Genomic DNA, 26,769 nt, shown 5'->3' on the forward strand with positions numbered 1-26,769 from the left:
CACTCCAGCTCTTTCCCATGCTAATAATGTTATAAACTTGGGATTCATCTTGTAGGTGATAGAATAGCAACCTGTCACTATTTAAATTTCAATTCCATCATAAAGTCATACAGCTGAACTTGGCCTTTCAGTCTTTTCAAGACTTTTGGCTCTGTCTACTGTAAATCAGAACACTGAGCGCGAGTTCGACTTGGTAAATTTTTTAAGTAAAAGTTGTTAAAATACAAACAGATATCTTTGTTTCTTCTTTGTATTAGGTGTTTGTTTTTATTTGTGTGAGCTTTACAGTATTGGAATTAGAACTATAGGTAGGTAGCACAATAAAAAACTGCGTTTCTATATTTTTCATTTAATCATAGTTTTCAACATGGTTAATTTTATATTTTGTACCTCGGAAGAAAATCATATTTCGCAGGTCTCACTTAAAAGTTTTTATTTACATATAATACAATTTAAACATATGTTACAAATAATTTCTGAATCATCCCAACACATGCTTTAAATATTGCAATTTCACTAACTACTATAGTTTTACATGTACATCGTACATAATTAAATTTTAGAGTTTAAAAGTACTTTCTAACAACCTTTTTAAGACATAACTATAGATAAAATTATGAAAAATTATTGCATCATCTTCTTTACCTATTTACATAATATAATTATAATGAACAATATTCGAGAAATCTATTCTATTAGAACAAATTTTATTATGTTTTTTTTAATCTTTAATCTTTAAACTTTTCAATCCTAGTGAGGGTGGTTTGTTTATTGAAATATCAAAGGGATCAATCCAAAGCAAACAGTGTAAAAGTTGTTATAAAGCGAAGTGGTACAAACCGTAATAATTGTCTGCGCCTAAATTCTAGAATAATTTGAAATAGGCTTCGAAAATATCTACATACAAATAATTTAAAAAAGAGGCTTGGTCAGGATCGAATATTTGTAATCGAGTTAAAATTGTAAATTAATCGACTTTTTGGTCCTTACTAAATGGAGAAAATGTATTTACGGTCTACTTGTAACGTGTACAATGAAGATACAGTATAGCAGAAGTGGAGTCCCATCGAGATTAAGATAACAGGAGAGACATAATTATAACATGTACAAAATGGAGTTTTATTATTTTTGTTAAATTTTAAAACATATCTTCGTAATCACAGAATGTACAGAAGAATTGCGTGTATATTACTTGTCCTAGGTATAAAATAATAAAAAAACTTCTATTTCCTAAGATAAAAACGTGTTTTTAGCGAATCATGGGCACCATTGCCAAGAGATTTGAGTAGTCTTTAAATACTTTCACAGATTTAAACAAGCTAAGAAGAATGAAGTTAATTTTTTCAAGAAACCCTTTACATCAACAATTTGTTTAACGCGTATATTTAATGAATTTAGTTTATAAAAGAAATACATACCTACTTACATATTATATAAATATTTAAAATAATAAGGTAACTTTACAAGCACTATGTGCAAATATATATTTTGGTTTATTGATAAGGGTAGCTACAGTGTTAAATCTACAAACCAAAGAAAAATTATGTGGACGGGCGAAATATTTGTATATTAAAACAATAAAAAGAATAATATTAACAACAAAATCTTCAAACCGTGATGATAAAAACATAGGGCCAATAAGCCATTTCTTAAATAATATATTGAATTAACAGCTTATAATCGAATTATATTGTCTTTTACAATTATAACGAATAATAGAAATTATTCTAATAAATAATATTTGTGCGAATCAGTACGGTAAAGCAATTATTTGTTTGCATTAAAAGCGTATGGAATATGAATAGCTAAATCTAAGTAGAAGGCATTTTTCTAATAACATCTAGAAAAAATACTTCTTTTGGCTCATGCAAATATAAATAGCCTAAACAGCCGCAAACTCGTAAACAATTTAATACGGCGACTAGAAATCGAGAACTTTACTATTGAGTATTGAATTTACTGCTGTCATCTTGACCAGTTTTACCAGAAACTCGTAGATAATCGGTTTAAAAAAGCGTCCGATCACCTTAACATGTAATTAACCTCCCAACGTATGTTTGTTTAGGGGCATATTATATATTCACAATTTCTTGTATTATTCTATTATTGTAAACATACACCCATACTGCTCCACGAAATTGGGAGTCATTTTACGCACATTTTAACAATGGGATTATTTAACCGTTCTGAATCTTTACACCAATTAAAATTTTATGGTAAAGCAACAACGTTTTTCTTATTTCTTTAAGACTGCGGCGCACTGCTCAGCAGGTTTGTTCACAATGGCACCTATGCATATAAAAAATTAACGCCTAATTCTAAATGCTAATTGTACAAACGAATTTATCTATTAAAGCGAAAATTGACTTTCTATAAATTCTTTTTCATAATCTTGGTTATTATCGGAAACGCATTTTGCCATTTTAGGTAAATACACGTAATTTAGATTTATTTTTAAACAACGATCGTTAAAAATGACACTTTTTACTTAAAACCTTACGATTACTTTTAAGGCTGGTTTCTATCAAGTAAATTATTTTTGCAATTTCCAATCTTAACTGTAACACCAACTAAAAGTTAATATTATCTAATTAGTTTGAAATATTTAGGTTTATTAAAATTATTTTGCTCAAACGAAAATTAGTTTTCAAAAGCGAATGAATACAAAACATAAGAATATGTTTTTTACCTACATAGACGACATTTTTACGGTATCCAAATCAGGGGTTTCGATTTGGTTCTGCTTTGAACGAATGAAGTTTATTAACAACTTTGTTTAACTTATGTTGTAAATAATTTAGAATAGATAGAATTAAATATGAAAGACTATCGCTTTTAATATAATATTTTGATAACTTAAATAGTATATCTGCGAGACTGAACGGATATTATTATATTTACTGCTTATCCGTTACTATATTGTGTGTTTAGCCAATAAAAACATTTTGAAGTTACATATATTCACTTTAATAGGTTTAAATTATTTTTCAACGACTAGTCGTCGCTTTGTCATTTAAAAGCCTTTACACGTCAACCATCTCTCGTTTCATTCTCTATCTATTTTCGACCTAAGATGACGAATCAGTCGTTCTCATATAGCTAAATACTATTTACAATCATTGTGACCAATCTCATGCAGCGTTAATCTTATTTCTTTTAATTCAAGCGTTTCTTAATACAAACTGACTTAGAAGTAAAGCGACTTAAGTCGAATTATTCTTCATTCATCTTTAACATATTGTTTTAAATTTTAAATACACGTCAGTTAGTCCGTTTCAAATAATTCTCAAAAACACAGTATTCGCTTATTTTTATTTTTGATCGAATCTATCTTATCATGATGAATCAATATTAAAATTTTATTGCAATATATCTGGAAGTTCCTGGTGTCCTGTTGTCGCATAATAATATGTTATAATTTTAGATAAATAGACATAATTTAGTTTTAGTTTACCTAGAAAACAAATTCATAGCGAAAATCCGTCTACATTATGCGAGAAACTAAAGCTAGCTTATGGGAACATAAAAATTACGCACCTATAAAACTTTTCATATAAGCGCCAAGTTTAACCAAAACTAAGACGTCTATTTATCTTCTCTATCGAGCGGGTAACTACCTAATTTAAGATTAAAATCACAAAATTACAATCGAACTCAACTGTCCGGTGTATCACTCGAATGTCGTGCGTGCGTGAACACATAACTTTTGACGAGTTGATTTTGACACTAACGTTCAATAACTAAATGGGTGGAGCCTCAGGCTCGTCGGGTGTCGATCAGCTGGGTTGTTCGTCGCTCTCTCGGTGGACGAGGACTCGCACGACCGTGGGTGGGGCGGCGGGCGCTGGGGCAGCGTCTGGTGAGGCTTCTGTTACCAAGATGCTCACTTCGCTATTGGCATGTGGCGAAGGAGTGCGGGGTCGCGGCGGCAAGCCCGGCGGGCCCGGTCCAGCTCGCCGGGCCGAATTCCGTCGCGAACTCAGACGAAGGGAACCTGTGATAATGCTTAAGTTTGGGCGGTTGTTCGTTGGTGACTTAACAATTCGAGCAGGGGTTAGGATAATACCATGCATACGACATCGTATCTATATTTTGGGAGTGTCAAAGGAATCAGACAGTATTTAATTTCTTTAAGTGTCGTTACCTAATTTAGATGAATATACTTTGGCCAATTTTATAGTTAAATTATTTCATTTGATATTCATTGATTCTATGTCTCTAATGATTTATGTTGCTCTAACGAATATTTTACTAATATTTATTCCTACTAGTATGACACAAAACTACAAACACGAAAAATATGATATTACAATGAAACATTTATAAAGCAAGCACAGTCTATTGTACTGCTTTGTCACACCGAATACAACAAAGCTAAAGCTAGCCCACAAGAAATATACACAAGGAGAAAGATGTCTCAATAGGAAAGTACAAGCAATCATGCACAAGCATTCAACAGCAATTCACACATGTTTTTCGTCTTTGGAAGGGTCACTATAAAGGGTGGGTCAATTGAGTCAATTGCAAAATACACCAAATATTTTATTTTCAAGGTTGATTTTTTAAATAGTTATTGGGATATAAGTATCAATTTTACCGAGATATGCGCGGCGCAGTTAACTAGCGGCATCATCTATGGTCTATGGAAGAGACACGGAAAGCAAAACATTACATATGAACCTGCGCGTTTTGGGCCGCCGTCCTCGTCGACTGCGTCTTGATGGCGAAGGAATATTGGCAAACCATACGCAGATCGCCTACGGGGCGGGGCTTGTTCGGAACCGCTCGCCACCTGACCATAAATATCATCATTCGTCCCCTATTTGAGGAAATAGTATAGGCTAGTTCATTACTAGCCATCCCCATAGCCCATCGATGTAAATTATTGTGATTATATTCTCAAAGCTTCTCGGAAAATGTCCACCCTTAAAAACATAAATTGTTTCCTAAAGAAGAGCCCTATTTCTGAAGCCAGCATTGCGAATGATGAGCTCTTTGCCCAGGTGAAAAAGAAATACATCCATTCCAATGGCTATGCGGAAAATGATCATACATGACCTGAATTTTGCCATTCTCAATTAATAATAAAATTATGAAAATCGAACTACAGATTGGCCTAATTTTCACTCTACTTAAAACTACGACTAAACTATATATAACCATGATCTTTATGTTGGTCTTTTAGCATAGCTATTTCATATATAATAAACAAATTTATTAATTTTTAATCTAACTCTTCCGTAATAAGTACTCCTTATATCATTTGCTTTCAGATCTCATTTACCTTTGTTCCCTTGATTTTCGTGATAATTTACCTGATCACCAGGGTTTGCCCCTGGTAGTAGTAGTAGGGGTAAGTTGAGCCAGGCTCCGCCCAACTCGCTCAGGTCAGAGGCATCAGAGGCTCGTGAAGATTTCCGACTTGATGCGTGGGATCCACGCCTCACGTGTAACAATGCGCTCAGACGGCCACCCCAGCCCCCGCCAGGTGACCATTTTGTGCTTTCTTCTTCATTAGAAGGACTCCTGTTTTTCCGTCTGAAATTTTAGGTTTCTTTTTAAAATTGTCTTTTCTATAGGGCGAAACTTGAGCAATGTGCACTGTACTGTTATTTGATTTTCTTTTTCAAGGTATTTTTTTTTCAAAGCTCTATCAATGTTAAGCCCTTACGTCCGTCGTGCTGTAATCTTTGTATTGTGTATATCCGTTATATTGTGACAAATTATTACTCGAAAATTATACTACTTTATGTATAAAGTCTGAATACTTACTTGACATATTCTCTCCAAGTCCTTTGTATCATCCTGGCAGCTTTGTCTTCCCGCTTCCATATCCTTGTTGAAGATACTATCTCTAATTCCTTTCTCGTCGGGAACTGCTTCTTAAATTTAATATCCATCTGTTCTTGCAACTGTCTGAACGTATCTGTCTCTTCTACGTGTCCAAGCACGTGTTTGACTAACGCATGCAGGATATCTAAACAATGTATCTTATTGCCTTTTGCTATAGGAAGATTAAAACTAACGAGGGCTACTGTATTGGGTTTAGAAATACCTAACGGTGGATCTAGAGACGCTATAAAGTCTGACAGTTGAGCGAAACTTATGAATTGAGTAGCGTGTGGATCGTATCTGAAATAGAAAAATATGAGTCCGTATATAAAATACTTTATTCTTTATATATTATACAAAGATTCTTTACTATGTTTATATAATGAATAGATTAAAACGCAAACTAGCACAAAATCCAAAAAATTCAACTACAGATGTATTAAAAAAATATGCGCTCGGAAATTAACTTACTTAGACCAACGAATATAGAACATTTCCAAATCATCTTCAACTATTCCGATTTCTTCCTCCTGGTGCGCCTGGTTAAAGTTCTCGAGTATGATAGCGATGTACATGTTGATGACTATCATGTAGCTAATAATGATGAAGGAGGTAAAGTAAGTGATGGCTAGCAATGGACTTCCGCAGTTCCCGTTAAGGTGCCCAATTTCTCCTAACTCGCACTCAGGTGGCTGAATCATAAGGGATTCTAGGACATCGTTCCAGCCAGCAGATGTCATAAGGCTGAAATAAAAGGCAACGCAACATTTTTAGTTATCATCAACAATTTCAGTTTACTTATTTTTGCAAATGCAGGTTACTTGTAAGTACTTATGAAAAAATACGGTCGAATTGAGAACCTCTTCCTATATTTGAAGTCGTTTAATAAATGGATAATATATTTGGGATAAAGTGAATGTTTTTAATATTGTTGTGGCCAAAAATGTATGGTTGGCCAGTTTGTTGACTATTGAACACTCCAATGCAAAAAAAAAGACAAAGTTTCAAATAAAAAAAACAAAAACATTTACGCAAAAAAAAAAGAAAAATATCTTACCGAAAAAGCAACTGCATACTCCTTCCGAAGGTTTGAAAATTGACAATGTCGTCCAAAGCGCCTTGCTCCTTGACGTGACCGAAGACGGACATGCCTATGATGGCGTATATGAACGTGATCAACGCCAGCAAGGCGCCGATGTTGAACAGGGCTGGCAGAGACACTACTAGTGCGAAGAGCAGCTTCCTAATGCCTTTAGCGGCCTGAAAATTAAATACATAACGATGTTTAGAAACGTGAGAATAGATTAACCAGTCGGTCCCGGGCAGTACTATAAAAAGATGATCAGAAGGAGGACTTGGTAAAAAGTAGCGCAGAAAAGGATAATATTTTTATAGACTAATGTTTGGTCACATAACAATCAATATAATTTTAATGCATCGCCTGATGTAATTCGAGAGATGGAGGGAGAAAGAAAAAAATTAAATTCGCACCACTATGCAGTATCTGAATTTAGGAAATAATTTAATACTAATCATTGTATTTATCTTGTTCACGAATTTAATTTCGACTACAAAAGGAAAGCTCTCGACATATCTAAAAAAAGTAAAACTCCTTTGAGGAAAAACAGTGCCGATGCGGAGTACCATTACAGATGATTAACTTTTTATTTGGGATCGTTAGAATCCACGTAATGTGTTTTTTACCTTTATGCTTTCGCGGGCTGTAATGGGGGCGTAAATAAATCTCATCTTAGGAAAGCCAACAAACCGATATGCGGATTTTATATTTGTAAGATATATTTTATATGTGAAGTTTGGATTGAAAATTTTGTTGCGTGGTATTCACGTAAGCTTTTGAAGATATGAAGAAGACTATAGTGCATTTAATAATTCTATGCTGTAAGACAAAAGAAGTGCATCAAGGATTGTAATGATCGGGATGTTAAATAAACTTAATCCTTTTCGCAGTTTTTAATTATAACATATCTTTGGCAAATTTAAAGATTTGCAATTCGGAAATAATCATGATGGGTGGATAAAGACGATTTTGAACTAGTTATAGTGTGGTACCATCACCTATGTATATAAAACAATCAGTAAAAGCACTGCCCGGGTATTAGGTAAGGGTTCCCTTAATAATGTGCAAGCTCGAGCAACAATAAATTGTATAAAATCCCAAATCAACTTACTTTAATCAGTCTTAAAATTCTCCCTATGCGGAATACTCGAACCACTCTTAGCAGCGTCGGTGAAATAGGCAGGTCTATCATGATGTCCTCCATCAGGATCCCCAGGATCGAAGCCAGGACCAGGAGGAAGTCAAATACGTTCCATGGCACCGTAAAGTAGTGGTAGCGGAGCCCTACGATTTTCACTATTGCTTCTGGAATAAATAATTTTCTAAATTAATATTATAGAATTTAGGTTACATAGAACGACGACGTATACCGCTGTAGATTAGTGGTAAAATATTAAAGGTTTGCTAAATAAACTAAATCTTTGCTAATAAATAAAATTACCCCTTTTCTTAATTAAAAACATTTTTTTGAAGAAAGATATTGTATATAGCACGCCCTTCAACTTTGATAATCAAACAATAAATACAGACATAAGGATACTAACCTAATCCAAAAACTGTTGTGAAAAAGGCATTGCTAACTTCCAATATGAAGAACACCGAATGTGGCTGGTCGTAATGTTCGATGCCCATAGTCAGCATGTTCAGGAATATTAGAACAAATATGGCTATCTCAAACCGCCGAGAGTTCGATAGATCGTAGAACATCGCCAGAAACTGATTTCTGGGCCTCTTGATTACTTTCTGCGGCTTTTTTCTTCCCAGTTTTTTCATTGCTGTGTAGTAGTGCTTCTGACTTTCGGTTAGAAACATCTCCAAAACGCCTCCCTCGTACTGCAAAGATCATTAAATATTCAATAGTCGCGTCGCAGTAATGTAGCTTCATTTTTATTTTCTGCATTATTACATATTTCCCGGACGTTATCTCTATGGAGCGTGGAAAACATTTATTAAAATATCTTCTGCGATGCTTTTTATAGCACATAACATGAGTACGCTCGCGCCTCTGCCCGAAACGCAAGCTTTCTTTAATTTTCCTACTGCGGGAATTTCCACATATCCTCTCAGCAAAATGTCAAGTCTCTAGGTTCAGGTTTAGGTTATTTGTTAATATGTCCCTCAATCAGTTATTCAATCAATTTCGACTTTTATACTTAAATAGATAAGATTTAATATATGTTTTAGGAATATATAAATAGAAGATAAAATAAAAACGAACCTACCTTTTTCTTGAGCATGTTAAAATTGTCGATGATAACTCCTATGAATAGATTGAGGGTAAAGAAGGACCCGCACACGATGAATATCACAAAGTAAATATAAGCGTATAGATTGGCTTCCCTCGCCGGCTGGAGGTCGACGCCCCTCGCGTCCACCGCATCAGCCATCACCTCCATCCAACCCTCAAAGGTCGCGACTTGAAATAAAGCTAGGTAAGCTATCCCCACATGATCGAAAGATATTTTGGAATTTACCCAAGAAAAGTTATTATAATAACACTCCCACTTATCATTTACTATCTGAAAAGAGGAATCAGGTTTAGATATTTGTAGAAAATATTCAATTTCGAAATATTCATATTTCTAAGTTAAAGATGTAGTGAGAATATTTCAGAATACTACTGACGGACGTCGGACAAAAGATTTAATGTTATCTGAATAATTTGGAATTAAAGTTTGAAAATAGTAATTTCGTCTAGAAATTACAAACTGTAATACAAAATTGTTATATTTCTGTGATGTATTTATAAATATTAATTACAGATATAAAATTATTTTTCGTTTGAAATATTGTAAATTGTGTCTGTTTTTTAAACTTGATGTGAATTGCACCATATCCTTGGTTATAGTAAAATTAAATTCGACTTTAATGGTAACAATAATCGTGTCGTTAGAATGAAAAATATTTAACAAGTTGGTTGTTGTTATAGTAAACCCGCATTTATAATACAATTTGTGAAATACGTACCTCTAAAGGCAACAGCTCTCCTTCATTGTCGACGCACTTGAAGAACTTTCCGCCAAAAAATTGCACCCCCATTATGGAGAAAATCAACCAAAAAACTAAACAAACTAATAACACATTGAAGATGCTCGGTATTGCATACATCAAGGCGTTTACCACGATGCGCATCCCCTGCCATCGAGATATTGCCCTCAGTGGCCTTAAAGCGCGCAATGTCCTTAGAGACCTTAATACCTTTAAATTTTCATTCTCCTCTATTAATAAACTAAATACTGAAACCTGTAAAAAATGTGTTATTTTATATTTCGATCATACGTCATGCAAATGCCTTTGATGCAAATAAGAGTGATGGATTTATAGAAAAAGGAAATGGTGCGCTTAGCGCTGAATGTCAAGCTGTACGAGTATGCCGGGATCTACTATTTGTTACTTGGAATGTTAAAAGGCATTAATTTAAGCTTGTACTTTATCAAAATGGTGTGAATAAAAGCATACTTACGAAAACTATAGTAAAGTCTAACAAAGTCCAAAAACTCGTGAAATATCTGAAAAACCCCAAGGCAATCCATTTGAGAAACATTTCCACAACAAAGATCATGCAGAAACCAAGGTTGGTCCAGTACAATATTTTCTTCAATGGTTTGTTTTTCTCAAGATGGATATCTTCAAAACATAGGGTTATACTGGATGCGAATATTAGCACTAGCACGAACCACTCGAAGGCAGGCGTGTCAACATAACGGAGGATGAAAGTACGGAGCAGCATCCATCGCTGACCCATCTTTGTTTCGATACATGAGTCCCAGCATGGACATCTAAAAATATAGTCAATACCATGCAGTTAAACTTAGAGAGTGAGTGAGGGATACCAGAAAGAGCGAAAATCATTCTCATACGTACGCATCGTAACACTGGCGGGGGTAGCAGTCCTGCGGAACCTTTGGCTCTTTGGCTTTCCCAAATCCCGGGAAGTTTCCCATCGCGTCAACGTATTGGCCCTTGGAGTTTTTTCTCCCACCTACGGTTAATTCATCTACATATGAGACTAAAGTTTGCCACGGATGCCTCATTTGGTCTTCATCGGGGCGTTTGGCGGCTTCCTTACTTATGATATTTGGTGTGTCCTTCCCGTACTGTCTTCTCTCTGGGGTTGTTCTGCTGGACAGCTGCGCCATTTCGTAGTGTTCATTGTCATCTGTAATTTAGGGTTAAAAGTGTCATGGAATATTGTGCGTCGTGCATGTGTAGTCTGTACATAAAGTGACGACAATGCAGAAAAAATGAAAGAAATTTATTGTAGTTCCAAATTGTGAATGTTCTTCGCATTATTGCAACATACAGAGTTATTATTAGTTTTCTTGAAGCTCCGTACAAGCTGTTCAATGAAGCTGACAAAATTGCTATTGACACAAGTAAAACCCTAAGAATAAATTATTTTCGCATAACTTACCTCTCGAATCAGATGGCTGCGTGTGATATCCCGAAGACATCTGATTCAACAATTTCTGGGCCACTACTTGTTCACACGGCGACATGTCCTCTAGATTTTCCTTGGAATCTTCTCTTATACTAGTTATTTTGTGCTCGGCTGCCAAGTCACGGACATCTTTCAAAGTTTCCTGACTTCCGTGGTTAAAGTTACCATGGTAAAGTTGCGGGTATGCGAAATCCGATCCTACGGATATTGGCCTGTAAAATATAATTTCTGTCTGAGTAATTAATAAACCTATGGTGATTAATTTGGCCAAATAATGGTTTTGATTTGCTGTGTGTCAGCTATTTTATTAAAGTTTAGTTGTGAATAAAATTGACCATTGTTAATATCAATTTGAAGAAAAATCATTCATTCTTTCTTTATAATTTAAACCTTACCTATTTAAGGCTTCTTGATAACTATGGCTATAAATATTGTCATGTGGGAACAGTATGGTTTCCTGTATCGACGCTGAGAATCTCTGCTCGCTGGGTATAGATAACTTCTGCTCCTTCACGGCGCGCTGTTGCGCCATAAATTCGTTAACTAGCTCTTCTAACTTAGATTTTTTTTCAGTCTCATTACTTCTCGATATAAGGAAACCCTTTTTTCTTACTATAGAACGTATTCTATCGAAACTTTTAGCTAATTTTGAATCCTCCCCTACTTCCTGTAATATTGAAAACTCCCAGTTAGACACGAGATGTTCTTACTGAAAATTTATATCACAACCATAAAGCGATGTTGTTAGTCGTTAGAAACTTTGACGCTTGGTATTCATTCTGTGACAGCGAAAATTGTATGTACCTCTTTCTTATTCTTAAGTTCCTCACTATTGAAGCTGTTGAGCAGCAAGGCGAGGAAGAGGTTGAGCACCATGAAGTTTCCCATCACCAACGCGGGTAGGAATATGAAGAAGCAGCTCTCCGCGCCGCTGGCTTGCTCGGCCCGCATGCAGTCCCACAGCGGCTCGATCCACTCGCCACACAATATCCGGAAGATCATCATGAACGAGTGGAAGAAGTCGTTGAAGTTCCATCTTTTGTGGTAGAAAAGTTAGTGTAGTTCGCAAAGGACATGAGACCATTGAATGATAAGAAAATTTAAATGAATTAAACGATAGAAATTTATTGCTTTTATCGTTAAAATAAATAATCGGCTTGCTTGGCCCGCATTACTCTGACTCGTCACACAATATCATGAACGAGTGGAAGAGCTTAAAGTTCCAGTTTCCATGAAAGAGACCATTGAAAGTGTGGAAAATTATTAACGACTCAATGCCAATGGATTTGCTACTGTCATTAAAATAAACTATATGGTACTGTTTAGCTGGTATCATAATGAAAAATGGTAAGCATACTTTTAAGTTTTCAATAAAACTATGATTCTCTGGTGGAATGGTCTGGATTGCCGTTGTTATTTGAGAGACATAATTTAATTTTTACCATGTAAAGTATAATCATAGTTGAAATAAAAAAGACAGACACAAATATAATAGTGATTTGCTGGTTACCTTGGCACTGGGTCTGGCTCGAACTTATCCGGCGTATACGACTTGGAGAACAGTTGCATGCCGATAACAGCAAATATGTATATAACTATCACTAACACGAACGTCAAATTACCAAGAGCACCGATTGTCGATATTATAATACTCAATAACACTTTCATTGTAGTCCATGACTGAGCTAATTTTAACACTCGCAACTGTAAAGAAACATATAATAATTATATACCACAAAAATGCTAGTTAAAACTTCTTAATCAAGAAATATGATGGAATAAGCATTGCTTACCAAACGAAGGCCTCGTAATACGGATAGGCCATCAACGAGCTCAAATATAAGATCTAAAAGGCTGGCCGATACTATAATCAAATCGAATATATTCCAACCACAGGCGAAAAAGTCTTTACTCATCGCCATCACCTTCATCATACATTCTAAAGTAAATATTGACGTGAACACCTAGAAAATTAAAAAATAATTGAAATACTCATAAGAGGACTGCACGCAAATTCAGGTGGATAAGTTAAGAATGGTCTTACCTTATTTCCTATATCTAAGGCCTGTCTAACGTTCTCGCTCATTCCATGATGCTCTAATGCCAGGAAGAGTGTATTGAGAACGATACAAGTTGTTATAAACAACTCGAACAGTGGGTCTTTAACGATCCCATACAAGCAGTTTTGAAACTGGAGCCAGCCCTCATAATCAATGCAGCAAGTAACGCAGCATTCGCAGTTCCTGTCCACAAGTTCATCTGCGATAAAATTTAAGGACACATCAAAATAAATAAACAAGTCGACAATCAACACTCAAAAGACAACATCATATTGAAAACAGAAGAAGGAAAAACCGAAATAAGAGATCAGAACAGCAAAAGCATAGTAAAGCGTACTGAAATATTTTCTTTACGAAGCTTAAGTTTGTAAATTTGTATAACTGCATTATTAATTACATTGTTATATTAAAATTCATGCAATTGAAGCAAAACATAGGGGATTAAGAAAATATGCAGGAAAATGCACGGTTAAATTTAGTAATGCCAATTAAAATACCTTAGTGTGTTCAAAGTGCAATTTGACAGTAAAGTCGAATTGTGATTGTAATTTTGATCCCAATAGTGAAATCGCATAGAAGTTTAGTAAAACATGAAAAGTGTAAAAGAATGTTAAGGGATAGACTTAAATGCGATTCCGTAAGGCGATGATACGACAACAAGTCAACCAATCGCACCCTGCAGTCTTCCTGTCGGGAACAGGGGTGGACTGGGGGGAAGAAGCGTTGGCTTTCGTGTTACTAACCTGTGAAGTAAGTGCAATTTTGCTCGAAATTGCCCATATGAGTTTTGTGCGTGGCTGCCAATAAACTGAGCTCATTAATTTTCGTCGTCTCCGCTTGCGGGAGGTCGGGCGCGCGCTTGTATGGCCAGTCCGCCCCTGACGATATTAATGAGGGTAGAAGCGAGATTGCAACAGTGTTGTATCAAAATGCCCAATGGATTGTCAACCCATTGGAAAGTGAAGCTACTAGTGAATGTAACCAGCCATCAGCAACGACCATTTCAATTTCAAATGTTTTAAACTTACAGTTATAATTATTTGAGAGAAATGACCGTTTCTAGAAACAGCAGTTTATTTATAGTAATTGCAAAATGTTATTGCAGTATCTACAATTCTGACAGTTTAACGTAAAATAATATTTCAATTCAATTCTAGGTTCCTTAATAACGTCCATCTTGTTAGGAAAAATATTGTAATCATGAGTTTTAACGATACATAAACTATCAGAATTTGGTGTTAAAAATTTAATAATAAACCTTACATAATACTGTGAAATCCAAAGAAAATATCATCTGTTTGCAAATGCAAATTGAAACAGAATCATTATTAGATGTTTGGAGGAAAAATATAAACTATCTAAAGTTCTGTATTGCCATAATTCTAGAATTTTCAATTTTATAAAAGAATTTTGAAAAAGTAGAAAATTTGCAAAGAATGCAAGCACTGAAGATTGGAATAGATAGACGTCCTAAAAAGTGTCTTGTTTTTACAGTTAAAATACGAAGAAATCATGCAGTTATTAGTAGCCAATGTCATACTCATACTATTGAGTTCTAATCTACGCTTTAGATGTTAATCGATCATGTTTAGACCATGATAATGTTCCTATTTTTAGCTTTCTGTATTTGCGAAGCATTTCATTCATTGAAAAAGTGGCAGCCTCGTTCGTTTTGTGTTTATCGTTCGTGCTTTCTGTGTTGAAGCCGTGCTAATCAAATTTATCGTGTGACGCGACCAAATTGTCAACTGTTTCCTCTTTTTATGTAAGACTATTATGTTTGGTAGCATTACACGGATTTTGTGACGTAAGCTGTGCATTGAGTGTTATAAATGAGTTTTACCTAGGACCACGATCTGATTGAGGTAGTCTGGGTTCAGTGGATACTTCTCCTGGATGCTGCTCTTCTGAGATTTCTTCGGTTTATCTTGTGGCTTTTCCTGCTTTTCTTGTTTCGTTACACTTTTTGGCTTTATTGTCAGAGTTTGACTTTCTTGTAGCTGTTGAAAATTTTATACATATGTAAACTGATAATATCTGTTGGGTCTGTTCTATAAGAATTTTTTTTGTCTAGTATTTATTTTTCTTAAAGGCCAAGGTTGATAAACTGACACTACTCTTTAACTCGTTCGTTACTTATTGATCTTAACAGTTTACACACAGTTATTACTCGTGGTTGTAGGGCAAAAATTGGTAAAAAAGATCTGTAATTACCTGCTGAATCTGAGGCATCGGCGTTGGCATTGGCGTCGGCTGCTGGTGTCCCAACAGCGGCACGTGATGTCTTCTGGGATGGTGCGGGTGCGGAGCTTGGTCGTCAGACGTGTGCTCACCGTCGTCGTGGTCATCCACCACTCCGGAATCGTCCAGAGACGACTCTCGGTTGTTGCTGTGATCGCTCAGTTGACGACCGGCAGCGCTCAGAGCACCGCGACCTAGAACATTTATTCAATCAGAATTCTTTTTCCTTACAAGAGGTTTTATCTAGATTCAGTTTGTGACTTTATTTTTTTTTATTCTACCTTTCGAGATATCAGATAAGAACTTTTCACCGATCATAACTTTTGGAGAAGTAATCAATACTTCAATTATTTGCTTAAATGTTATTTATTCGCTCCATGGACAAAGTCTAAGAATAAAAGGAAACAGTCTAACAATAAGGAAAGCTTCGGATGTTAATATATTTTTAAATTACTAAGTTTTGCCTTGATTGCTTTTCTGGAGTTATTCCCAGTTGCGTCCTTCCTGTGAACTAGTCCATGGTCCTTGAATTACTATTACCACAGAATTATTTATAGTTACTATTACTTTGCATGGAATTCATATCAAGGTATATGTATAAATAATTGAAATGAAGTACAATTCTACGTAATTACACCAGTCATTTCTTGCCATTATAAATTGTTACACGCGTATAAAATAAAGTATCCTCATACGGTGAGCAAACCTGCATATTGAGTGTAACAATGATTCAGTGTGGGTAATGTTCTCTTGCAAAGGTTGCGGAGATCAGGCGAGAGTTGCTTCATGTAAAAACATATACTCAATCCAGGATCATGTTCAAAGGTGTACCCTGCGCTTCTTTGAAGAGAGGTGAGGATGTATTCGCCTGTCTTACGCCAGAAAACTTGCTGTTCTTCTTTCTTCAGGTTAAATTCTCACCTCTTTGGAAAGCCGAGGAAGACTTGCTATTATACTCGTATAATAAGTAAGGGTTGCATTTACCTAAGGCATTGTCTGGATGCAGGGTGTGGGGCGGCGGAGGGGGCTGCGGTGGCAGCGGGAGGGGGGGCGACGCACTCGGTGTCACCGACCGCGACCGGGAACGCGATCTCGACCTGAAATATGATGAGAGCATAACATTCTGAAGGTTTTTCATTAAAACATAATATATCAATATTATATTTTAGTACCCTGTTGTACCTTAAGGCTATTTGTAAGAACATTACTGGCAAACGATTTCCATTTTATTTGTCACGCACCGAATTTTTTACATGATTGTAACCTGAAATATATTGATTGATCGTTCAAAAGTTTTAAGTACCCTTAGTTTAAAGTATTTCGCTTTTGTTTTTCATTTCGAAAAAAATAGTGGCAGCTGCTTCTCTTCCTGCCCAGATTGTAAAATTCAATGACACTAAAACTACATTCGTGAATAAACAGCGTTGAAAATTATATTTATTTTTCTATATTTCAAATGCCATTCATTTGCAACTCAAATTTACGGCGAGTATCTTTCATTCATTCCACTTTTCTCCACGCTACCTTTAACACAAATACAATATACATTTCTGTAAAAGATTTCCAAGACGTGAAGAAAAGATTCTATCTATTGAATAGAATTCACTAGATGACGGGCGCTGATAAAAGAGGTATTGTTGTTCTGTGATCAGACGATTTAACATTACATTACATTACAATATAATATAATATTTCTTACAATTCATATGTTCTTTCTCTGGTTAATGTTAGTTTTAGGATTTTGAAAGGAGATACTATTTCGACCCTGTCTATGTCTGGGGATCCTCTTCATTCGCCTATTTTTTTTTAGACTATTATGGATTCGCATAATTGTTTTCGCATAATATGTTTTGGCATAGTACTTCTATCGCATAGTAATATTTTCGCCTACTACTTTTTAGGCACAATACTCTATTGGAATATTCTGTGTTGGAATAATTTGTTTTAGACTAATGCACATTATTCATATTATTCTTAGGACTATTCATTATTTGTCATAATTTAATTGTCATAATTGTCATTTGAATAAAACACAGTTTCAAAGTTATCATGATATATTATTATTTCAATCATTTAATATTTTACATATTATTAAATTTAAATATATATCATGCAATATATATTTATTAATGTATCCATTCATTTGAGGTTTAGATTACTGGCTATGGCTTTTAGGAAATCAATTTTACTTGTATAATCATTTTTCTGACTAATAATTATGTCAATACGCTTCAGTTTATCGCTGTATTTCTTCTTTTTTTTAGGTGGTGCTATTCCGAGTTGCCTCTTTTCAATTTCTGTGATTTGGTGTGTTATCTCTTGGGTAATCTTTCTTGCTAAATAATAAAACTGGGGATGGTGTTTCCCCACGAAATGTGCGAATCGGTTATGCCATGCTTCGGCGTGATTTTGTGTCCTGGGTATATCTTCTTGGGTTAGTTGGTGTGTACTCCATATTGCCGGTGGAAATTGTGGCGGAGAAGTTGAAGTACCCCACACATAATATTGTTCAAACCACGTCGCTATTGGTTCTGGAAGAAAAAATACGTATCAAATTACACCATATACGTACGTCAAATACCTACCTACAGCACAACTTTTTAACGTTTAGGTTAGCGAGGAGCGAAGCGACGAGCGTGGCTAGGTGGACATGAACCCCCCGCACGAGCCGAGCGAGCGAAGCGAGCGTGCCGCGGTAGCGGCCGGCGAGTGCCAGAACCGACTTTAATAAGGCGTTCCCAACTCGGACAAAACTAAACTATGTAGGCATACAATCATTTACCTGTTGGTGATGTTTTTGTTATTTTCCATTCGTCAAAGTATATTGGTATATCTGACTCTTCCAAAAATGCCAAAGCATACAAACATTTAATTTCCAATGCAAATGATTCATTGTTTCCATATAGTTTTTGAAGACCATTCTTTTGTATTTTGCGATAAATTATTTGACCAAGATGAAAGTTACATCCTTTTATCGTAGTATTTTCGAAAACTTGTCTGGCACACGTATGTGCAGTTTTTTCGAAGTCCATCATAATGTATTTTGGTGATAGTAGTAAATTGTTTTTCTCGCAGTATTCTACAAGTAATGTAAATAATATGCTATATGTATTTTTGTCCTTGTTGGTACATAATGCGAATACACAAGGAAATGTTTCTGAAAATATACACCCGTGTATGGTATATAGTTGTTGGAATATCTTCGGTACTACCTTAAATGTTCCATCCATAATTATGTACTTAGACTTGCATAACAACGTAATTAGTTTCTTTGATGTGAATATTATTATTCTTCTATCATTATCATACTTTTTATCTATTATTATTATATTGTTAGGGATATTATGATCTTCTGCGGTTTCTGGAATACAGTATTCTTTATTTAATTCAAAGTGTATATCTGTTGGTTCGGTTATCGAAACTGTTCGTTTTCTCTGTCTGTATATTGTTTGTTTTAAATTAACTTTATTTGGTAGATTAGCCAACACTAATGGAGTGGTCATAGATTCGCATTCGGATATAATATGTATTGGCTTCTTATCAGGATTTAATAATGCGTTTTCTTTAATTTTGTTACGGGCGCATTGAACCTACAACATGAACAATAACATTACTTAATTAGGTACATAGGATTAGGGTTAGTACGAGTATATACCGTAATAGATCGTAATTAATAGACCACTAACCTTTTCTCTTAGTGCATCAGGCTCGTGATTGTGGGTTTTTATCTGGATATGATTTCATGATTTTGTGCATCATTTAATTTGGTTAGGAGTCGAACGTTGCACTTGTAATTATCGTTGCGGCGTAGTTCACACACCCAGTAGAATTTATTGTTTTCCTCCCGGTTTTTTTCGTATATGAAACCATTGTGGTTTAATTTGAAACCTCCTTTGTTTGTCCTCAATATACGCACTTGATTTTCCATTTTTAAACAATTTTTTTAGTCATACACAACAATTAATAACACTTGTCTATACTACAATTGACAACACTGTTTCATTCATTATTAATAAAAAATAATTGCATTTTACCCACATATAATAACGCCTAGCACCTGTTTAATAGCAACTTTTCAATGTGTCATTTTATGCATTGCGCATTATTTATAACAAGGATAATACTTTTATGGATTTTGGAATGATGCTTATTTATTATTATGCTTTTAACTATTTATGTTACTTGATATTAGAAGTTTCAATGGATATGGTTTTTGTATTTGTGCTTTTTGTATTTATGCTTTAAAAATTATGCCTAATGATTACAATGCGTATTGATGTTTCTGCGTAAAACTACGATGCGTAACTATATTAGGACAAATATTTATATGCAATCCAATAGAGAACCGTCTATGTCTGCTGTCTGCCTGCAATAAGTTCATGTGGTGAAATACATTTCAGGCCGTGTGGTTTTTAGTATTACGAGTAGGGTAAGTCCGGGGTAGTTGGCCATAGTTTTTTCTTAGCTCTACTAGAAATCAAATACTTATATTTTTATAATTATATTTATTTTTTATTAAACTTTAAAGAATCAACTTTGATTTTACAAACATAAAAGTAACAACTTCTAATGAGAACACCTTACTAATTAAAGTTTTTTTTAAAATCACAAGTGGCCATCTCTCCCGAGGTGTCCGGGTGTGATGGCCAAGGCATTAGAGGTAAGATGGCCATAACTCAATTCTAGGCTTATAATTACTTTTTGGTCTCATTTTTACTTTTAAGTCTTCTTTTCTCTTCGCCACATCTGGAGCACTTCAGTTGTGGCGGTTTCAAATGCAGTACAGTGTTCGTGAACCCAAAACTGGTACACTGTACATTGAAGCCAGTCTTCGATGAGAAGTGTTTCGTAGTAGTTCTCACCACATCCACGACAGTTGTCTTTTTGTCTAACTTTCTGTTTTTATTCTTATCTGACAATATTTTTAATTGAATATCGTCACTATTATCAGATAATATTCGAATGGCTTTTCTTTTTACACATTGAACAGTACCTACCTTTTCTTGTCTCTTCCTTTTCCTTCTTTATTTTGACACATTTTCTTACGTTTTCCTTTTTTTGACTTTTTTCTGCAGCATTTTTTCTAGTTTTGATGTGTTCTTCTGATGTCAATAGTGTTCCAACTTGCTTTGCTCGTTTACGCATTTCAATCAATTTTTGTGGAATAGGTGATATATCCTGTAAAATTCGAGATGGGGTGTAATCTGGATGTGTTGTGTGTGTGAGTGCTCGGATGTGAAAGATTAGACGTCTTGGCAGTTCTTACGAAGATTTTTGATCTTTTAGAACTGATTACAGGGCCATGGTATGTTTCACTTCTTGATTCATGAGAACACCCTGGTGCAGGTTCCTTTTCATTGTCCACAGCAGATGCACATTGGGATTGCTCTTGTGTAGCAGAAGTATTCGTTGAGACACTAGATTCTTGAATAAATGCGTAATCTGGCACCGCTTCTGGGTTGAGAGGATACACTCCAGTTGATAAACATCATTTCTGTACCATGGCAATAGTGCTAATTACAGTCGGTATATGATGGCCATATGGCTATCATACACCGATTACAATTGGCCATCTCTCCTTCTTTTCCGTGCAAGATGGCCACAACTAAAACTAAAACAATTCATGACACGAAACAAATAATTTTGAGGTAATAACTTCGCATTGTTTGTATACTTTGCAACAAATACAAATATCACCATTATTTTCAGAAACTGACACCACAGTTGTATAAAACAATTGACATCAAAATAATATTCACAGTAGTCGAAAGAAAAAACAAAGGATTTACTTACTTTTTCTTTTTTTTTCGCCAAATCTTTTGCCATACCGTTGCTCTCACGGACGACGCGCAGCGAACTATACGATTAACAGTGACATCTAGTCAACGAGTCCCTGAAATATTTCCATAGGCCATCTCTCCCCTATGGCCATCTACCCCGGACTTACCCTAATACTTACGAACTTTCTTTCTCTTCCTGAATATCGTAAAAGGCGAGAAAGCAGGTTCTTTAATTGCGCACAAACGATAATCTTAGCTTAGTTCCCCAGTGAAATGGGTCAAGAGGAGCCCGGGGTATGCCTTCGACCATGGATCCTTGATTGGGTGAGTCAGGTTTTAACACGAAGCGACTCCCATCTGACCTCCGCAACCTTTGCAGGGCAACCTGTATTGGCCCGAATAACTAACTCGACTTGGTTTCGATTGTACATTCAATAATTCTTACATAATATGAATATTATTATGATTTCTGTGGTGATTCAACATTTCTCTAAACCATCCAACTTAACGATGCCTTCCAGTTTTCTGATTTGTCTAAGGAGTACATACATAAGGTCACGTCTATATCCCTTCTAAGGAGTAGGTATATCTTCTTAATAAGCATGCGTGTATAATATGTGTCCATTGAAATCAGAAAAATAAGTCCTAATATTCAAATTTCTATGTGCCAGTCAAATTTCCTTTTTATATATGTAAGTATTGATTGATTATACATATTATAAACGTATTCACAATGCTCAACCAACGGAAAAAATTTCAACAGCGAATAAATGGCGTTGTTTCACTTTGTTTACCAAGTAATAATTTACAAAGGCGTTTGTAAACACGACCACGTTATACACGTGTATCGTATTTATTGAGCATTCAAAAATATTATAGCTACATAAAAGATAAGTGTCTTAATTTTTATTTTTAATACACAGTCATGAATTTTAAATAACAAGATATTTTCATTAGATTCTTTCAGGGCTACAACTGTCATTATTTCGCTGAATGTCTAAATCATGAGCTGAACGTGACTTTTCTTGAATTTTGGCTCAGTTTACCTCGTAAAGGACAAAGACATAATAGGTAGGCACGTGTACAAACTATCTTCAGATGAAGAGTGTATGTATGTGTATTTAATTCATATTTTGCGTTACAAGCAAGCGGTATGCTAAACCCCTCAAACACTATTATTATGCAAATTGATGCGCGCTAACATGGTCGCGGAATTAGGTCAGGTTGAGAGTGCAATATGACAGGGAAGGTTAACTACTGCTTTCTTATTACAAGACACACATATATGTCGCTATCCGTTACGGGGAAGACAAGTGAGTCTCGAAAACTGCATGGCAATGTTCTGGATTCCATATATGGTGGATGCATTAGATGGGATAGTGATGGAATTTACACTCAGATATTGACAGCCCCATCATCGCCCTGAAGAAGATACATACATACATACATACATAAAATCACGCCTCTTTCCCGGAGGGGTAGGCAGAGACTACCTCTTTCCACTTGCCACGATCTCTGCATACTTCTTTCGCTTCGTCCACATTCATAACTCTCTTCATACAAGCTCGGCGGTTTCGGGTACTTTTGACCTGACCCTTTACCAGGACGTCCTTAATTTGATCAAGATACGTTCGTCTAGGTCTTCCCACTCCGACCTTTCCCTCCACACTCTCCTTGTATATCCTGAAGAAGATGCTGACTGAATACCTGATATATCAATGCACAGTTCTAATCGCTGGGTCTAGAGCTAGGTCCTTTCCTTATGGGGTGGTCAAGGGTCAAGATTTGCTGGAGTTTCCGGCCGGGATTTTTCGCTTTACACAAGAAAAGGCCCCGTACAATAAATGTGTTTTTTTTTTCGTATTTTTGTGCTCAATATTAATAACGGTTACAGAGGTAGATGGTGCTAATTTTCACAGTATATTTACTTGTATGTTATATAATCAAATAAAAATAAAGTAATTATTAAATCCCTAACAACAAACGTAATTTTTGGTCGATTTTAATAAACTGTTAATGTCAATAAAAAAATAAATGTTCTAGTAACAAACGTGATGATGGTATGGAACCATTTGTGCGCGAGTCCGAATCCCACTTGGTCGGTTTATTTATTATATTTTGTTTCAGCTAAATTGGAGATTTCTTTGGGCGTCCTCAGTTAATAAGATTTTCCATTATTGCTTGGAAAAGGACGACGTCGATAGTAATTTGAATCTTGATTAAAATATTTTATTGTCTAAATGGCACACTTCGACAGTGACGTTTAATTTGATTAAGGCCTTAAATTCAATGTTGAAAATTAAGTGTTTTAGTATAAAAATTTATTCCGACACTCCTTTGCTTACCTACTTGGTTTTACAAATTGTAATTATTTTCAGACTTTCCATAAAAGTAACATGGAAGCGGTACTAAATGTAAAGGTTTTGTGGTTCTTCGCTACAAGTCACAGTGGCGTAAAATTCTATTTCTATGTATTGGAACATAGATGCTACCTTGACGTAAGATGTTCCTTTTGGTGTCGGTCGAATCTAAATTATTTCTTGCTACTGGTTCCTTGCATTACGAATGAGCCGCCAAAACAAATTGGAATGCTGAAATATGTCATTTTAACTATTAAGGTAAACACTCGTAATGTAGCGTTATTATAAATTCCCACAAAACCTCAACTCCAAGGAAAAATCAGTATACAACAATAACAGAACTGACTGAAAATACAAAAATACATCCAGAACTGTGGTCTTAATGTAAACTATTACACTATTTATTAGTCAGTGTTAAACGATTATTCGAGTCACAGTTAACGCGATACACGCAGAAGTCGCAGATATAAATTTAACAGTGCAACGCGAACCGATCCCTGCTTTTATGAAGATTGTGAGATGCATTGGAAAGTAGGTCGACTGCAGCCGACGTGTTAAGCGACAAGCATTATCTGCTCTGTTTTATCTGTGCCGTGACACAGAGATGGAAACATGTCTATCTGCTTTTTTTATTAAATGACATATAGACCGAAACACAGCAGACTTTCTATCTACATATAAACATACTTGGCTTTTGTATCATATACATTCTATACAGGCGTACTGATAACGTTACTATTTCTAAAAGTCGACCTTATTTAATTCACACATTCACACCAATGTTTCGGGCACCTATTGAGCCTGCATACATATATAAAATCACGTATATATCCCTTGCGGGGAGACAGAGCTAGTCTTGAAAAGACTGAAAGGCCACGTACCTGATCTTTATATTTGAATCTCAATTCCATTACTAAGTCATATGAAGCGTCTGTGTTAAGGTAATTTGATAGGGGGAGGTCAAGACGAACGCTTACAAGAACGTTAGGTCAAGAATATCCTTAACCGAAGAGCTTGCATGAAGAGAATTATGAATGTGGATGAAGTGAAAGATGTACGTGTGGATTGTGGCAAGTGGAGTGATGTAGCGTCTGCTAGTCTCTCCGGTAAAGAGGCGTAATGATATGTATGTAAAGAAATCAAGACGTCGAACATTATGCATGTTTGTGTGTCATATATTCATGTATAACAAAATGTATAAGCATCCAACAACTTAACCCTTCGTCTCCTGTAGTTGTGATACTACAATTGTTTCAAAACTATTCCATGCTCCCCAGGGATTTAGAGGCCGTCCACCGCCACATTCCGTGGGTCCGGGGCGAAAGGGAACTGAGGGTGGAATGTGTGAAACAAGAAGTTTTCACGCTGAAAGTTAATTGTTGTGCACTGGTAACAGACGTGAATGAGATTGTTGAAACCTCATGTGATATTGTATATGTAGGAAGTACCTATAGTTATTAAAGTTATTTATTCCTACAGAAGAAAGAAGGAGAAAAGAGGAGAAAATAATCAGTTTAAATGTCTATAGTATTCAACGTATGTCTTAAGAACATCTAACAATAAAAATTATTTTTGACATATCTCTAACAAACAACATCATGGCAAACGTTGCTATGGCGTATACCATGAAGGTTGCCTACATATATTTAACTTTGCTAAGGGCTTTGCTTCTTGTGCCATTTAAGGAGAAAACTATAGCTTATGTGCCGTGTGGTTCCCGGCACTAATAAAAAAATAATAGGACCTCTCCATCTCTTTCATACGAATGTCGTAAGGCGACTAAGGGATAGGCTTATAAACTTGGGATTCTTTTTTTAAGTCGATGGGCTAGTAAGCTGTCACTATTTGAATCTCGGTTCTATCATTAAGCCAAACAGCTGAACATGGCTTATCAGTCTTTTCAAGACTGATGGCTCTATCTACCCCAAACAAACAAAATGAACCTTAATCGTACATATAGCCGAATAGTTTAATCAGATTGCTAGTGTATCGGCTAAAAAAAGAAAAACATCAATTTATTCAGGACACAGAGCTAGATTTTTGAGAATTTTTACAAAAATCACATATGGGTTTTACAAATATCTAAATCTGGTAAAAGCGTCCCCATATCCCGGTCTAAATCGCAGCTTCAAAGGGAATTCAATAAGAAGCCGCTTGCCGCAAACTCTAACAGGTTTCATTCAATTCATTCGTTCTCGAGAACTTCCCTCTATATTTGTAAGTCCAATAAAATTGGTTTACTTTCGACTCTTGCTTTATAAGTTCTTATTTTAAAATGAGACTGAGAAATAAGGATACATACATACAGTCACGTCTATATCCCTTGCGTGGTAGACCGAAACAACACTTATTTTTCACGAAATTGTGAATATCTCAATTTTCAGGTCAACTATCAAATTCTATTGACAGGTCCTACATACATATAATTTAAATTTCATCAAATCAGAGAGCGGTGCGAAAGTTATCGTGTTACAAAATACATACATACAAAAAATGTGTTTTCACACCAAGTTATTTTAGCGAGATAACAGAAATGACCTTTCCATTTGTTTGGTCATCATTTTTGTGTGTGAATCGTAGAATTGCTACGAGTCGTAGCTGTTGCTACGCAGCGCACACGCTACGAGTTACGTAACGTAGTATCAAATTGACCTAGCTTAATCACTTGTCGTAGCATGTTTGTAGCAAGTCATCTGTCACTACTATAAACTACTATAATGAAACAAAAATTGAACAACTTTTTAGCCTACTGTTGTAAAAGGAGGATCTTTCGAGATCTAAAAAAGAGATAATTTCGTGAAAAATTAACTCAGCAATTTTGTGTTTTTAAACTTCTTTTATATGACATAATGGATAAGCTGAACAAATCAAGGTCATTGTACATAAATGTTATTATAACTATGACAAGCGCGGTACAAGAATGTTCGCATTAATGTAAGCGATTTTCTCTAAAAATGCTTATTCAATATTGATGAAA

The 26,769-nt window shown here is 35.4% G+C and overlaps 1 protein-coding gene across 7 annotated transcripts in view; it reads right to left on the reverse strand.

Moving 5' to 3' along the window:
- Nucleotides 1-727: 727 nt before the first annotated feature.
- The window catches only part of LOC106140822 (sodium channel protein 60E), a 157,523-nt gene continuing 131,481 nt past the window's right edge, over nt 728-26,769 (reverse strand). For 4 of the 7 annotated variants that reach the window (XM_060949814.1, XM_060949815.1, XM_060949813.1 and 1 more), the window contains exons 9-30: nt 16,637-16,749; nt 15,626-15,846; nt 15,255-15,411; nt 14,155-14,289; nt 13,396-13,610; nt 13,145-13,315; nt 12,862-13,055; nt 12,156-12,387; nt 11,747-12,018; nt 11,325-11,563; nt 10,775-11,069; nt 10,374-10,689; nt 9,878-10,153; nt 9,133-9,429; nt 8,455-8,743; nt 8,022-8,215; nt 6,890-7,092; nt 6,304-6,576; nt 5,773-6,132; nt 5,316-5,538; nt 4,681-4,792; nt 728-3,994 (exon numbers count right to left, since the gene is read on the reverse strand). In XM_060949814.1, coding sequence (XP_060805797.1) covers nt 3,777-3,994; nt 4,681-4,792; nt 5,316-5,538; nt 5,773-6,132; nt 6,304-6,576; nt 6,890-7,092; nt 8,022-8,215; nt 8,455-8,743; nt 9,133-9,429; nt 9,878-10,153; nt 10,374-10,689; nt 10,775-11,069; nt 11,325-11,563; nt 11,747-12,018; nt 12,156-12,387; nt 12,862-13,055; nt 13,145-13,315; nt 13,396-13,610; nt 14,155-14,289; nt 15,255-15,411; nt 15,626-15,846; nt 16,637-16,749 — 5,005 coding nt within the window. In that variant the 3' untranslated portion in view covers nt 728-3,776. The remainder of the gene's footprint in view (nt 3,995-4,680; nt 4,793-5,315; nt 5,539-5,772; nt 6,133-6,303; nt 6,577-6,889; nt 7,093-8,021; nt 8,216-8,454; nt 8,744-9,132; nt 9,430-9,877; nt 10,154-10,373; nt 10,690-10,774; nt 11,070-11,324; nt 11,564-11,746; nt 12,019-12,155; nt 12,388-12,861; nt 13,056-13,144; nt 13,316-13,395; nt 13,611-14,154; nt 14,290-15,254; nt 15,412-15,625; nt 15,847-16,636; nt 16,750-26,769) is intronic. The other 3 variants (XM_060949818.1, XM_060949817.1, XM_060949819.1) reach the window with 3 other exon arrangements.

The sequence above is a fragment of the Amyelois transitella genome, chromosome 19, assembly GCF_032362555.1.
Source record: "Amyelois transitella isolate CPQ chromosome 19, ilAmyTran1.1, whole genome shotgun sequence".
NCBI lineage: Eukaryota > Metazoa > Arthropoda > Insecta > Lepidoptera > Pyralidae > Amyelois > Amyelois transitella.